The sequence below is a fragment of the Phalaenopsis equestris genome, unplaced genomic scaffold (genome assembly GCF_001263595.1).
Source record: "Phalaenopsis equestris unplaced genomic scaffold, ASM126359v1 Scaffold000428, whole genome shotgun sequence".
In the NCBI taxonomy this organism is placed as follows: Eukaryota; Viridiplantae; Streptophyta; class Magnoliopsida; order Asparagales; family Orchidaceae; genus Phalaenopsis; species Phalaenopsis equestris.
The window spans coordinates 65,042-81,627 of record NW_018164869.1 but is presented as its reverse complement, the minus strand read 5'-3'; the positions used below and the strand labels follow the sequence as shown (position 1 = coordinate 81,627).

The following is a 16,586-nucleotide window of genomic DNA, read 5'->3' as shown; positions in this document are numbered from 1 at the left end:
AAAATCATTTTGTTTATGGCAATGCAAACTATATTAAAAATCTAATATGAAGGAGAAATACAGGTTTCGCCTCTACGTAAGTGTCAATGAAATCTAAGATGTTTTTGAATTATAAATTATTCATTTTATTTTTTAATATTATTTTATTTGTATTATTATATAATAAATTTGCCCACCCTCAAATCATAGGTTGGTTCCGCCCCTGACAATCACCTTCCCTTTTGTCGTCACCCCTGGCACACAAACTCACCTAATGATCTGCTTGAGTTTGCAGTCTACTCGAGCTTGCTCACCTATGTAGGCACATGAGCTCACTCCTTGCTATTCACACGAGTTCACCCTTCCGCTCCTCACATTAACTATTCTTCAATTCCATCGCCTTGCTTGTGTTTTCCCAGCCACCCTAAGGCGAGTACAGCCCTCCGGCTTGCCTTCTATCGTTGAACTTATCATGCTCATCTCCCCCTTCTTGCTTTTGGTTTTGCACGAGGTGAGTCGCCCCCCTTCAACGCCCCCTTCTCTCACTTGCATGATTTTCTACTCAGCTCACACAAGTTATGTTGCCCTCAGTCTCCTTTTAAACTAGTGACCTGACTGATATTGGTTCATTCATTTTTCTTTTCCTAAATACAGGGCGTTAAACTATCATCCGCAATTTTTCTTTCTTAAACTTCGTACAAATATGTCTCAAAGAGCATGACCTTTAGAGATAAAATAAGTGAGAAAAAGCACATAAGTATTGTGCCGTAAGACCGTGCTTGAATGCTAGGAACTTGGATGAAAGGACACAGAATAAGGTTTGAAAAGCTGAAACAAACTGTTGTAGTATCATGCAGTTAGGGTCTTCAATTCATTTCATCTACTTCCCTTCAATCTAAACAAAGCCTAGGTGATGAAGCACAAAACCTGTACAAATAATCGGGATTTATGGGGTAATGTATTGTTTCATCAACGCAAACACTTTTGGTAGGAAATAAAATCACAGCCACCCTCACAAATATGTAAAGGCAACTTAGCATGCGTGTTATCTATGATCATGATGCCATAGTGAAGCTGCACGTACAACAAAGCCATTTCATCACATGTTTTCCACGTAAATAGAAATTATAATACATCAGACTTTTAAAATTCAAAGCAGCCGAAAAGATTGCCAAGCTAAGCCTTAAATTTTAAAAAAAAAAAATCAAACTTCAAAGAAATAATATTAAAAGGAAGAATGTACCTTGGAAAAGTCCATATTGTGTTTTTGCATGTTCATCACAATGGTTCCACATTTTCTGACTGGTCCCCAGGTTAACCAGAAGCTCAAATAGCAATCTCCGGGAGAGGCAATTTCCAGAAGTTCCACGAATTAAAATCCTCCTAAACAAAGGTTCATACGAGACAAATTTTATATTTTATTTAAAAAGAAAACTTTTGAAAGTTTTATACTGTAAGGATAGCTATCAACCACCCTAAACATTTATTTAAGGAAAGCTTGTGAAAGTAAGCTCTTTTAAAAGAAAAGGACAATCTGGTTGCCCATAATATAGGTTATAAGTTTCACCTGTTCCCTTGAGGACATAGGCGGAAACATGTCATTTACAAGAGCATGAAGTGAAGTATATGATTTTGTGTCAACTCTGCGATTCACTGCAACTTCACCCTGGCCATCCGAAAAAGGGAAACGGGTGTGGAATGAGGTTGATTTTACAAACATAGATTGTTTGGTGTTGCATTTGGTGAAATTCAGAGTCGGAACATGGAAAAACTCACCTTAGGATTAATGATGAAAATCTTTCCCCGAGGAATTCCAACTTTCAGATAGCTAAACTCGTCAGTGTCTCTATTTCCAAAACCAGCATAGAAGGGGTTGCAGTCTATCGGAAATAATGCCTTGATAGCCTGAAACATATAGAATAGCTGTTCAAGCAACTTCCTCCTTAGAATTTCAATCAATGCAGAAAGATAAGAGAGTAATTTACGAATAAGTCGATAGAATATGTAAGAACGGAGCAAAGTAACAGAATAGTCCCTTGACTATTTAAATGAGATCATTTTAGTCCCAAAGTTTATAGAAATATTAGAATAGTCCTTAGACTGTTATAGTGGGGGCAAAAACAGACCTCACCGAGGGCACTATTTCAACCTATATTAAAAGAATCTAAGGACTAAATTGACACTATTATAAACTCTGAAATGTGTCCCTCGAAAGAATTAGGGGATCAATTTGACACTTTTCCTCTGTAAAGAGTTTAGTAAAACATGATCAAATGATGGAAAAAATTGAGTCGCAACAACACACATTAAACTACCGAAGCTACCTCATTATTAAAATAGATGGAGTTCCTCATAACTAAATAACTAAATCATTAACTTAGGGGCTCATGAAGAAATTTTTATTATAGATCAACTTTAGAGACATTCAACTAAACCATCAAATTAAGAAGCTTGAAAAGTTATTTATTCCTTTTTACGGATGAATCCAATCAGATGTAAGAAAATGTGATTAGATAAGAGGTTTATTCCATACTAAGTAATCACCAACATCGTTGGCCATAGCCTAACAAATTTTGGGTCAACTTTCAAACAACCTGCTTCATTCCCTGGTTTGCTGATACAATCTTAACTCCAGCTTACTTGAGTTCTTTTTTTTTTGTTAATTTATTGGCAAGTAGTCTTTATCCTATTCCTTCTCTTTCCTGTGTCTTCAGATCTCCATTATAAGCCCCCAAGCAGTCAAAATCATCCATGTTTATTTTCAAATCCCTTTACAACAAATGCTACACCCACTCTCTCAATAGACTACAACAACAACAATAACAAGCCTTTATCCCACTAAGTGGGATTGGCTACATGAATTCTTTTTTTCCATTGTGTCCTATTGAGTGTCATACTTTCATTTGATTCTAATAGATTGAGATCATTTTTTATACAACATGCCCATCTTTTTAGGTCTACCTCTTTCTTTACATAAGTTGAATATAAGCATCTACTCTTCTAACCGGACCATCAGATGGTCGACGTTTAGTGTGACCAAATCATCTTAAAATGATTCTCTCTACTCTTATCTGCAACTAGAGCTACACTATCCCTTCATAAATAGATTCGTTTTGCATTTTTTCTCTAAGTGTCAAGCCACTCATCCACCTAAGCATTCTCATCTCAGCAACACCTAACTTTGTTTTATGCTTCTCTTTTAAAGGCCAACATTCTAGGTCATAAAGCATTGCAGGTCTCACCATCATCTTATAAATTTTTCCTTTTAAGTCTAAGTGGTACTTTTCTATCACACAATAAGCATGATGCATTCCTCCCCTTCAACCAACCAACCTGAATTTTACTACTAACATCCCATCTACCATCACTTTGAACAATAGACCCAAGATATTTAAAATATTTGGACATTTTAATCATTTGATCACCCATAGTTACAACTCTGTCACTAGAGCTACTACTACTAAAAACTAAAATCATATATTTAGTTTTAGATCTACTCAAACGAAGGCCTTTAGACTCCAATGTAGACCTTCATAATTCAAGTTTTTTCTTTAACTCCTTCTCTAGCCTTATCCACAAGAAGGATATCATCAGTGAAAAGGACAAATCAAGGTACATCCTCCTATACATGTCCAGTAAGCGCATCCATAACTAAAGCAAAAAGATATGGGCTTAAGGCTGACCCCTGATGTAATCCAACTGAAATAGAAAAATACTTAGTCAATCCTCCTTCCGATAAAACACAAGTAACAGCTCTAATATACAAATCTTTAATGATCTAAATATAAGTTATATCCACAACTTTCTTTTCTAGAACTTCTCTTGGAACTTGATAGTAAGCTTTTTCTAAATCAATTAAAATCATATATAGAACCTCCTTACTCTCTCTGTACTTCTCCATCAAACCTCTCAATAAATGTATAACTTCCATAGTAGACTTGGCCAGCATAAATCCAAACCGATTATGAGAAATCTTTGTACCGTGTCTTAACCAATGTTCAATTACCCTCTCCCATTATTTTAATGTATGACACATTAATTTAATTCCTTTATAATTTACACACTTTTACGCATCCCCTTTATTCTCAAACATGGGAATCAAAATATTCTTCCTCCACCCATCAGGCATCTTTTTAGTTTTTAAAATAATATTAAAGAGTTTAGTAAGCCAAGAAACTCTCAAATCTCCTAGATATTTCCACACTTCAATAGGGATATCATCATGTCTTACTGATTTTTCACCTTTGGTTTTCTTGAAATCTTTCTCAACTTCCTTTATACTAATGCGACGATAAAAAAAAAATTTATTATTATTAACGACATTAAAATCATTGAAATCGATCGTATTTCAAAAACTTCATTGAAAATATATTAAAATAGCTCACCCACCTATGTTGAATATCTTCATCTAAGAAAAACACTTTCTATTTTCATCCTTAATACACTTTAAATTAATTAATCTTTAATTTTCTTTTCTCTTTATTTGGTTGTTTATACATATATTTTTCACTCTCTTCGGTATCTAGTTTATTATAAAGTTCACTAAAAGCAAAATTCTTAGCGTCACAAATTGTTCTCTTAGACTATCTACAAGCCACCTTATATTTTTCTTAGTTCTCTAATTTTTAATATATAAATCAATTTTTATAACACAGCTTCTTATATTATATCCTTTATTGCACATTATTACTCCACCAACTATTTTTATTTCCATTTTTTTTTCTTTTCAATTCTCTTAGTTTATCTTTCGCCACTTGTTTAATAGTGCTCATTATTTTATCCCACATAAAATTAGCTTTTTCATGAATATCTGAAATGTTGAAATTTTGAAATTTACTCATAAAAAAAAAAATTTATTTGTGTCATTTAGGTACTTCCATCTAATTCTATGATAATGCTTAGTATTTTTTATCTCTCTTCAACTTAAAATTCAGAATAAATAATCGATGTTGAGTACTTAAGCTTTCACTTGGAATCACCTTATAGTCTTTACATTCTCGATAATCTCTTTTTCTCACAAGAAAATAATCAATTTATGTTTTATTAAATTGTTTTATTAAATTCATTCAATTAAATTCATTCATATAAGTAATAATATGTTTATCTCTTTTCTTAAATAAAGTATTTATAATAACAAAATCATAAGCTAAAACAAAATCTAATATGGTTCTACATTCTTCATTAATCACTCCAAAACCATAGCCACCATGAATATTCTATAATCTTATACCACTCTACCAATATGTCAATTTAAATTTCCATCAATAAAAATTCTTTCTTCAAGAGGTACCATTTATATTATTTCTTCTATGTCATTCCAATTTTTTTCTTTTGAACTTATATCTAAACCAACTTGAGGAGCATAAGCACTTATAACATTAAAAAACTTACTATCAATAACAATCTTTAAGGCTATAATTCTATCCCCAATTCTATTAATTTTAACAACATTATTTTTCAAACTCTTATGTATAATTACACCAACATTATTTCTAGTGAGACTCCAACTTGAATACCAATATTTAAAACTAAAGCTATCAATCTCCTAAGTATTTTTCTCAATAGACTAGTTACACACTTTTATCCTTCTTAATTTTACTATACATTCATCTATAATTATCATTTTTACAAAGATTAACTTGGTTGTTACAATTCTTTTGCATCCCAAAAACTTGTATCCATGAAATATAATTGATCTTATTATTGTTTAGAAAATTGCCTTTAATCTCCACAGTTTTAAGTAATCATATAACCTTAAATGCTTCTCTATTTTAATCGCTTAGTTTTAACTTAAGAAATTGTAATTATCTATATGATGGGTCGAAGATATCAACCAATCCTCATGCATTTGCTTCTATATTTCTTTATTATCAAGAACCTTTAAATTTCTCTGCTTAAATAACAATCAGCTTTATCCTACTTTTTTTCTTTTTGAGGAGAAGTCTTATGATTATATAAGAAAAAAGTTTCTATAATATTTTCTTGTGTTATTTGTTAATTATTTATGTTTGCTCAAGTAAATTAAGTGTATATGTGGTTATAAGTCTTTCAATAAACTTAGTAAAAGCGCAAGCAAGAGACAATTCATTTAAATACTTCTTTATTAAAACAATTGATAATTGAAACCATCACAGCACTAAACCCTTTGATGAGTTTTTTTATAAAAAATTATGACAATGAAGATTTTGAATACATGAATATTAATAGGTATGGGTTCACATTAATTGTTTTAAGTTTATAATAATCAATAAAAAAATTGAAGGAGACATAACTTGAATTTTGAGTATATTTTAAAAGGGTCTTGCCCCTCTATTTATACGGTCAAATTCTAAATTACAATTGATAGTTTTTATAAATGAAAACTACTAATTACAATAGATACAAAGGAAGTTATTTTACAACTTGTACACAGTTATTTTACTAGGTATGAAAGAAATTTCCGCCCATTGGGCCCCATGGATTACCAATTAAGGATGGTAAGAAGGGCAGCCAACTCTGCAATTCTACATATCACCAAGTTGGCCATTATTTATTCCAATACATCTGAAGCTAGAGTAGATATTTTTTATGCCTAATTTGGAGATGATATTCAAGAATGTGGAGCTCTCGATAGTAATTTGGCTAAGATGTCAGCAAACTTTTTGTGTGTTTGAGTATATGTGATACATATTAATCTACTTTCTATTTTTTACTTAAGTGTCCATCAATTTTTATTTGTTTGGTTTGATAATGTTGCACTAGATTGTGTGCAATACTGATATTTGATTTGTTGTCATAGTATAACTTCATAGTATCTTTATATTTTATTTCTAAGTCATACAAGATGATTTTGATCCATAATAGTTCGCAGTCCCTTGGTTCATTGCCCGAAATTTGGCTCCAATGCTAGATCTATGGACTACTGGTTGGTTATACTTTCTGCAAGAGATTAGAATCTCACCGAAGAATGTATGATAACCTGCAGTAAATCAAATCCGATAAGTATTAGTATATGCCTCTAAACTAAATCACTTTCTTTTGAATAAGATTCATTTTCTTAATGTTACTTTGAGGTTTTGAAGAGTTTTGTATGCTGCTTACAGATGTGTTTCTCTAGGATTATATATGAAATGACTTAAAACACTCGCATCATAGGCTATATTTGGCCTTGTGTGGGTAGGGTAGATAAGCTTCCTAAGTAGTCATTGACAGCTAATGGCCTCACTCTCTTCTATCTTTGTAAGTTTGTGGTAATTGTCGACTGAAAATTTTGAGAGCTTGCACCCCACCATACATGACTCATTTAGCAGATCGAGAATATATTTCATAAGACATAAATATTCAAACTTTTGTGTGGGCTACTTCAATTTTAAGAGTCATGCAAGTTACCTTCGCTTACGGATTGAGAGCCTTGTTTTTCAACCAAGAGCTCCTCGGTTCAAAATTTTACATGTGGCATGTGTGCGGGGGGGGGGGGGGGGCAACTAAAATTTTATTGAAGTGAAGAGATTTTCAAGTTTGTCGATGAGATTTTAAATTTTACATGAAATATAATTTATCCCTTAATGATAGTTCACTTGTAAATTCTATATATCAGGTGTAATGGGAATTTAAAAAAATCATCATCAAACTTCAAGTATCCAAATGAGCCATTTCTTAGTTTTCATGTATCTAGGAATTTAGTTGCTCAACCTTTCACTTCAACCATACCTTGTTCATGTACTATTCCTTTCTCTATAATTTTCGTTAATTATCCTGATCATATTCATATCATTTTCTTGTAATAGGAATTTGAAATAAAAATAATTATCTCATTATAAATGAAATTTGAATAAAAAAAATATCCTTGAAATATCTCTCTCACCTCTAGCTCTCTCTCACTCTCTCTGACTATCTTAAATCCTGAGAACCCTCATGATTTTCTCTCATGGGACAATTTCCCAATCCTGAGATCCCCAATAGTTACCTTGCTATTTCCCCAGGCAATTTTTTCCGAATTCAAACTTCAACAAAGATTCATCGACCCCATTCCCTCTCTTTGAAATTTTACATCTAAAAGGTTGAAGAATTCAAAGAGAGATGCTACAATCATAGCAATTCAAGAAAGAAAAAGAGCAAGGAGATCATCAACTAAGGCTGTCACCAGATCTATAAAATTATTATCATATCAGTTTCATTAGATAAATTGGTATGGAGCAAGAAGAAAGTACAATTGTGTCAGATAATGAAAGTCGCTGAACTTGCAAGTAGTAAAAGAGAAACATTCAATACAGATATCTTCCTCAAGAAAATAATAGAAACAGATTTCTTTCTACCAGTAACTTGATTTCTAAATGCAAATACCAAAAATACTCAGTTGACAAGTAAACTCACCTCAAGACATGAAATCTTGAACTCATGAGGAGCCCTTCGGATAACTACAAACCATAAAGTGAAATTTATTTTACAAGAAAGCCAAGTAGTTTTAGATTAAACTTGCCTTTTGGTATAGATACATTATCTATTACAGAACAACAAAAACAATGGTTTAATGTTCAATGCCTACCAATAGAGCTCCATACATCCATATATCTTCCACGTACCAGTGGGAAACAGAGAGAGCAAAATGTAATGTGGACTACCAATTCAAACATAACCGAAAAGCGTTTTTCTTCTATAAGCAGATGGAAAACTATATTTTAAGAAAAATCTCTTCGATTGTGTGGTACAGCAACATAAATATTTGACAAATTTTATATTTATCTCGTGGTAGAGCTGAAGCAAGCAATCTTCAGCCTTCCAACTCATTTCTTCAAAGTTTATATCATATTCAATGACAACAGCAAAGAAAACGAAGTAAAAAATAGATCAATACTTTGAAGACTGACTCTCATGACTAGTTAAAAAAAAACATCAAACTCAGCAAAGGTAGCAGCGATCAAAATTTCAAAGTTAAAAAAACATAATCTTGGTTATAATGCCCCTATTAGTGTTACAAGAATGATAAAAAAGAAGCTTATTAGCAGTACTAAACTTTCATAACATACGTTCATTAAAAAAAAGAAGAAGAAGACACCAAACAGTGATGCCAGGAAAAACAAGAGCAACCTTAATCAGGAATTCAGTAAGCAATGCATGAAATATTTTCAGCACTAAAAACTACCAGCAAGAAATGAATCATGAAGGGTCTCATACAGCTGAATAGCATAGATGATAACGACAACTGAGAGATCAGAAGAAATTATTTACCTTCTCTATAAAGTGAAGGGAAGAGACCATCAGGGGATATGACGACTGGACCATGCGGAAGCTCTTTCCCATCCTGAAAAGCAGAAGTAGAGAACTTTAGGATTGTAAAATACCCTATCATAGTACTGGGTATAACATACTATAAAAAATGAAAAAAAAAAGGTAAAAAGGAAAGACGTTGAACAAATTCCTTCGAGTAAAGGGTTAAAATGGTCCCTTGACTATTTACATGGGGTCATTTTAGTTTTAAAGCATATAAAAGTGTCAAATTAGTCCTTATAGTATGGGCTCAAATAGCCCAAAAATGGACTATTTTAGCCCCCTAAGGACTAAATTGGCCCTATTATAGACTCTGGGACAAAAATGATTCCCTGTAAAGAGTCGAGCGATCATTAGTTGAGGGATCATTTTGACACTTTTCTCAAATTTATTCACTACTGAGGTGGACTATGAATCCTACTTAACAACATAAAAAGAATAATAGAGATGTCTCTTTTTTAATGTAAAATAAATGGAAATGATATATGAAAGGTTCACTTTTCAAATGATACCTGTTTAAGATTGAAAAGGAACTGCCTCGTTGAATAAGCCTGAGAAATAGCTCGAGCACTGAGAAAAAGCAATTGATAGCCATTTTCCTACATCAATGGTAATTTAATGTTCGATGCCAGTGAACAGAAAGAAGGTAATTAGACAGAAGGTAATGAATGAAACTAGCAGCAGCTTCAATAATTGAGAAATGACAGCAACATGAGAAAAAACAAACAGCATTTCAGGCACATAAACATATAGGCCACGATATAAAAGTCTTATCAAAATATAAAGGACCACATCCCAAAAACACTCAAACCTTTATGACATGAATCAAAAGAGTGAATTCCCATTCATACCGAAAAGATTAAAAAAAAAATCATTTTTTCTTAAAATACACCTTGGCTTCCTATTTTGGATTAATTCATAGCACAGAAGATAACTTTCCACTTCAGTAGAGCAGTTTATTTTTAAAATTCTAATTTAATATTTCTCAAACAACATTTGCATATTTTTGCCGATTTCTAACTTCAAATATGACCATGTTATATTCACTAGAAATATACTAGATCAGGATCTATAGATGTCCTTGCTGGAGAATTTCGATGGAAATTCCAAGCAGCATGGATTTGGAAGGATGCATTTTTGACAATTATAATTATAGCAGCATCAGGAATCTGGGGAAACCTATGGTTGATTCAAGGGGTGAAACAGGAAGCAAACCGCTTGCTTTTAATTACAACAGAAATAAAAAAACATCAAGTATCACACATGAAAAATGGGCTTCCACGGATCGGTTCACATATGAAGAGAAGCACGCCTTGGATCAATGCTTTCGTTAGTAGAATTTCAAGGGAGAAGGAAGGTTTTTTCTTTGTAAATTATTTGTGCTACAATTATATGATTAGAATTTGAATTGTTTCAAAAAGATTAGTTTCATCATGTATAAATATTCATTCCTTTTGCAATATGAAATCAAGACTTGACCTGAATAAAATTTGATATCAGAGCTTAGTTAGGGTTCTATTCCGAAAAGTTTTTCCAAAACCCATACCTTGCCCTTTTCTTTATTGTTGCCTTCTTCTCCCCAAATTAGAAATTAGAAATTACTCTTTAAGGGATAATTTTCACCTGAAATCTGAAAGCCAAGCTACTCCAACCACTGGGGAATTTCAGAATCTCCGAACTTACTAACTGAAAGAAACTATCTAATGTAGTCTCATACAATAAAGACATTTTTCAAAATGAAAGGAGAAATTGATTCACCTCCTTAAAGTTTTGAAGACTCAAAGTTGAGATGAAGATTTGATTATTTTCTTCCAAGGTACTCAATAATGTTTTAAATAAGTTGATCCTATATGTCTCTGTCAAGTACAAAAAAAGTCTGAAGGCTAAGAAGCAAAGCCTACTCAAAGGTTAAAATTGTTGCACTGAATTAAATCAAGACAAAATTATCAATAACCAAACAAAGTAAACTTTCAATCATTGAATACTTCAATTTAATGAACATCCTTCAATTGGAATTTGATTATTATCAAGATTTCAAGATAAAATATAGTGAAGATGCGGCAATATTTAAAAAAGATGTGAAATGCAGACCTTACCAATGTGTTTGAACAAATGAAAATTTGGATACTAAGAAGATAAGCATTATTCTCCCTCAATGAAGTGCTCTGTTGCAAGCGTTGAGAGGAGAGAAGAATAATCATGTTTGAACCCCCAAGCACAGAAGGGTCGGCCATGGTGATCATAGAAAGGAAAATTAACTAGAAAGATACAATGTAATGTGACTATTTCAAAAATAAGAGACATGCCAAGAAAGATTGAAGAAAACATTATGAAAAACTCCAAATCAATCAATAACCTTGCATTATAAAATTAAAAAAAACAAAACAAAACATTTAAGAGATTAACAAGACTGAAAATTTTCCGCAATAAACTTAAAAAACCATTTGGATTATGTTTTATTGCTTAAAATGATAAAATCTCTTAATCTAGTGGTTTTAGTACCTCAAACAAACCTTACTCTAATATCTAAGTCACAGACTCCGGAGTCATCGATAATATGACCAACTCTACTTTCTTTTTTCATACCTACAAGCCATACTCTAACAATAAAAAATAAAAGATCAAGGGAGCTCTTTGACCTCATCTACAAGCAAAGGAACTATAGCTACTCTTACTTCTATTACCCTTCAAAATATACTTCATGTTTCTAATCTACTTGTAAATTTATTGTCCATCCATAAAATCACTAAAGTTCAAAATTGTTATGTAATATTATTTGTTGAACAATGTATTTTTAGGACCAAGCTAAAAAGAAGATGGTTTGGTAAACTAAGGAGAAGGAAGAATTGTACCCTCTAGAAAGCAAAATTGCTCGGAATATCCCCTCACATATTTCTTCCTTCATATCTATTCGGTATAAAGATGTGATTTGAAATCATCATCTTCATTTAGGTTTCCCTACATTATTCAAAACTATTAGTGAAAAATCTTTTCCTTGCAAATCTTGAGAACTTATAAAACATCATAGAGGTTCATTTGTGATTCTAGATAACCAACTTGATTTTGTATAATCCACTATAACAATTATGGTTCATCAAGGATTCCAAAAATATCGCATAAGCTAAATAATTTATCATTGTCATTGATAATTTTACTAGAATGACATAGGTATACCTCCTTAATTAAAAGTACAACATGATTCAAACTTTTCCTACCACTATCACTATGATTAAATACAAATTTAAAGTTATCATTAAAGGGTTAGAATTGATAAAATTAGGAATTATTTCAAATAAACTTTATCCCTGTTTAAAAAAAAAAGAAAGCATTATTCATCAATCTTTGTGTCTTAATGCCCTCAATAGCATGGGGTAGCAAAAAAGGAAAAATAGATGTCTTGTTGAAGAAACCTCGCTTTACTTTTCAAAATAATATTACAAAAACAAATTAGCGAGAAGTTGTCTTAACCTCCATTCACTTAATCAAGAATGCCCTTCAAAAGTTTATTAAATTATTTCATTGATTTTTTGCAAAAAATCATCCTAAGCATATACTTAGATCAATTCATATGTTCATGTTCAAAAAGAATATAGGTAAATTTAATTCAACATCTCTTAAGGGAGTGATCTTAGGATACTAACCCACTTATAAATGTTATATATATCATCATCCAACCTCAAGGAGAGCCTGTCTCGAAACATTTCATATTTATTAGAAAATGATGCTTCTTTGATAAAACTTCTCTTTATGGGGATAAGGTTAAAAGCAAGATGTGAATGATTAGTTTAATATATTATCATTATATACTCCATATACTACTCTCAAAATCAATAAACTTTCAACATTATAGATCCAAATTATGGCCCAAAAATAGTTCCTAACAATGCTTCAAGTATCTCATGATTTCAAGTCATAAAAAAAAGGGCAATCCATGCCCAATCACTCTTGGAGTTCAAAAGCATAATTATACCATGTACCTCCTTTTCTCCGTTAGTGATTTCCTCTTTGACAACGTTGATCTTGATCAGCTTATTATTACAATAAAAAGTGTAAGAAAATGCACTATACACCTTCTATATATCTTAACTCAATACATTCTTTTCAAAACCTCCCTCCCACACAAAGTTTTTCTCCTGAATATTAATACTATAAAAATCCATCAGACCCTATTTGATGCATTAGAATATAAAAATTAGGAGGAAATGAACGCTCTAGAAATGAATAACACATTGGAGATAGTTATCAAAAAAGAAAAAAATGTAAGGTGAAAATACATGTTTGTAGTTAAATATGAAGTTAATGAAAGCCTAGAAGAGTATAAAGACATACTAGTAGCAAAAGGGTGCACCAAGACCAATGGGATTGATAATAAAGAAAAATTTTCTTTAGCTGCAAAAATGAATAACATCTGAATCTTTTTTTTTGTTGTTGATCATTAATGGACTATGCAGCAGTCAGAAGCAAAGAATATGATCTTACATGGTGATGATGAAGAAGTTTACATAGACTCACCAACAAAATTCAGTGAATCTTGTTTTTTTAATATAAGTAAATATTCAAATTAATGAATGCTCTGTATGGCTTAAAGGAACTACCAAAGGCTTTGCTTGACCGATTCATTAAAACAAATGCTTAAAATAAGATACCAACAAAGCTACGGTGATAATAAACTCTTCGTAAAACACTCTACAAATAAGGGGTATGCAACCCTTATTGTTTAGATCGTTGATATAACTATGCAAGAAATAAAAACGAAAAATAACCCTCAAACCAAAATTCATTGTACAATTTGAGATAAGAAGCTTAATAAATTAAACTATTTTTATGACATACAAGTTGCACAATTTGAGAAAAGAATATTTATTTTTTAATAAAAATATATTCTAAATTTATTGAGATAAATAAATATAAAAGATTTTCCATATGAATCCCTAATAGAACCAAGTCAGAAACTTAATGTTAACAAAGATGGGATGGAAGTTGATAAAGATCAATACCAAAGAAAACTTCAAGGATTGATGTATTCGTCACAAATTCCACCTGATATAACATTTCTTATGGGATTAACAAGTCAATTCAAGCACGGGCTCAAAGAATCTAATATCCTCATTACTAACAAGATTCTTAAGTATTTTAATTTAAGCACTGAAAAGCAGATATTCTATAGGAAAAAAGAACAATAATAATATAATGCTATACAAACATAGATTATTTAGGATCACTAGAGTTATAAATAAACCAATGCACGTGATGAACAACTTGAACTCGGCTCAATTAATACTCGATCGAGTTTGTTCAAATTAGTAAATAAATAAGTTCAAACATTTTATATGCCTAACTCTCTCCATTCTTAGTATCTGGCACACCATATTTTATTCTATTTTAGTAACAAGTATGCAACATAAATCATCAAACTTTGTAATTCTGACTAAGTTTACCATCTTTATGATTCTTCTAGAATCCATGTATGTATTAGCTCTTTTATTCACTTTTGCAGCTACTTGAAATTACATTTTCTTTAACCACCATTGTATCTCCTCACTCCATCACTAGTAGTAACTTCATTGCAACACAAGCCTCCTTATTTGCAAACATTTCTCTCTAAACACTCTTAGAACCTCTTGGGTGATTTCCTTGCAATAATTAGCTATTTCAGCCTACAATATTAATTAAAACGGTGGAAATAAACTGAAATTATAAAATAGAAAAATGTTGTCAGGCTCACTTTTAGCAAACTTCGATGGAATGCTATATAGTTCTAATAATCATTCCATAAAATTTGTACTTTAAAAAATAAGCAAAAATCATGAATAACAATGACTTGACTTTTGAAATTGTTAATGTTGATGAATAAAAATAAAAAACCTAATGCATCTAGAGAGGCTCAAAAATTAAAAAAAATAATAATAAGTGCACAACTTGCTCTTCAAATTGCGCGATGTCAGGATAGTTGATGCTAGAAAAAGCACTCATAAGAGCAGCAAGAAAATTGTGCAAAATTATGACATACCTTAATAGCAGAAAATAAATGTGCAACACCAGTCTGTGACCAATCTACACCGACAAGAGGCATGAACTGCCCAAGAACATCCGATCTGCAGAAAAAATATTTAGGGAAGTATGTTACACTTGTGAGTTATCCATTTGTTTCAAATGGCCATGGACTAACAACATATGTTGAACTGGTAAAATAACGTTGGTAAAGATGTTCCTTTACATCCAGAAGTACATGTTTCTGCTGACGTAATAAGGATTTCAAATTTTGGAATGCTAAATACAAGCTAGATCTACAAGTTTAAAGTCACTGGCAAGCGCAGCTAGCTTGATAGACAGATATTAATTAATTGCTTCAAAAATCCAGAAAGGATTCAGACAAGTATCTCTAAATTTGCATGTCTAAGCAATTTTTTTTATGTGATGAATGTCTACGTATGTGCAAAAACATGCTTCATGGACAAGCATGTTCTTAATTTAAAAGCATGTCTAAATAGCATGTTTAAATTTCATTTTCTATCCCTATAACTAAGGGGCTGTTTGTAAAAATTTTTGCTTTTTGTTTTTCATTTTATGTTTTTATTATTGTTTTGTTCATGTTTTGATTTGAATTAAAGTATGTTTGATTGAGCTAGATATTTTTAAAAATACTCAAAATATATTTTAGCGTTTTGAATGTTTTTAAAAATGAGTTGATTTATTTTTTAAAATAAAAAACAAAAACAAATAAAAATTATACCAACCAAACATACTTTTAAAAATAAAAGAAAAAATAATAAAAAAAAAGAAACAACAATGATGCCAAATGAGCCCTAAGGGTCTCTTTGGAGAAGCAATTTCACTACTTTACTTTTCAGGCAATTGATGTGCTTCAATTTGGCTATTACTTTCTTAATATTATCCTAAACTTTTTGTGGCAAGAAGTTTTATTTTACAAGATTTACCAATGTGTGGTGGTTGTAAAAATATTGTTATTTGACTTCAAAAAAATATATTTATAATATCCATGAGAACTTCTTAAAAAATTATTTTCTCCGCATCAGCTTTATAAACATCTTCAAAAAAAGCAATAGTAGTACCAAACGAGCCTAGGCATCCTCTATGTTGCTCCAAGAAAATAAGTGCATATGATTTAGGATGTAGCTTTATGATGAGTAAAGAATATTTTAGCAAGTAGAAATTACAATATCATATGGTAACCATAACAATGACTGATGTAAGTTCATCCACTTGAAAGATTAATTTCATGGGCACTATCATGCAAAGGAAATAAAAAATAAAGGAAAAAGCCATGTAGGATGTTTCGAAGTTCGGCCTTTCACAAATAATTGTATCTCAAAAACTTTCTCAAAAAAAAGAAAAAATGG

The 16,586-nt window shown here is 31.4% G+C and overlaps 1 protein-coding gene across 1 annotated transcript in view; it reads right to left on the bottom strand.

Annotated features, from left to right (window-relative positions):
* Positions 1-16,586, bottom strand: part of LOC110027418 (phosphatidate phosphatase PAH2-like) — a gene marked incomplete at its 5' end in the record, with an annotated part of 43,361 nt that overhangs the window by 15,036 nt on the left and 11,739 nt on the right. Inside the window, 7 exon segments of the mRNA XM_020728852.1 lie at positions 1,223-1,362; positions 1,547-1,645; positions 1,756-1,884; positions 8,332-8,375; positions 9,187-9,259; positions 9,738-9,824; positions 15,236-15,320. Coding sequence (XP_020584511.1) covers positions 1,306-1,362; positions 1,547-1,645; positions 1,756-1,884; positions 8,332-8,375; positions 9,187-9,259; positions 9,738-9,824; positions 15,236-15,320 — 574 coding nt within the window. The 3' untranslated portion in view covers positions 1,223-1,305.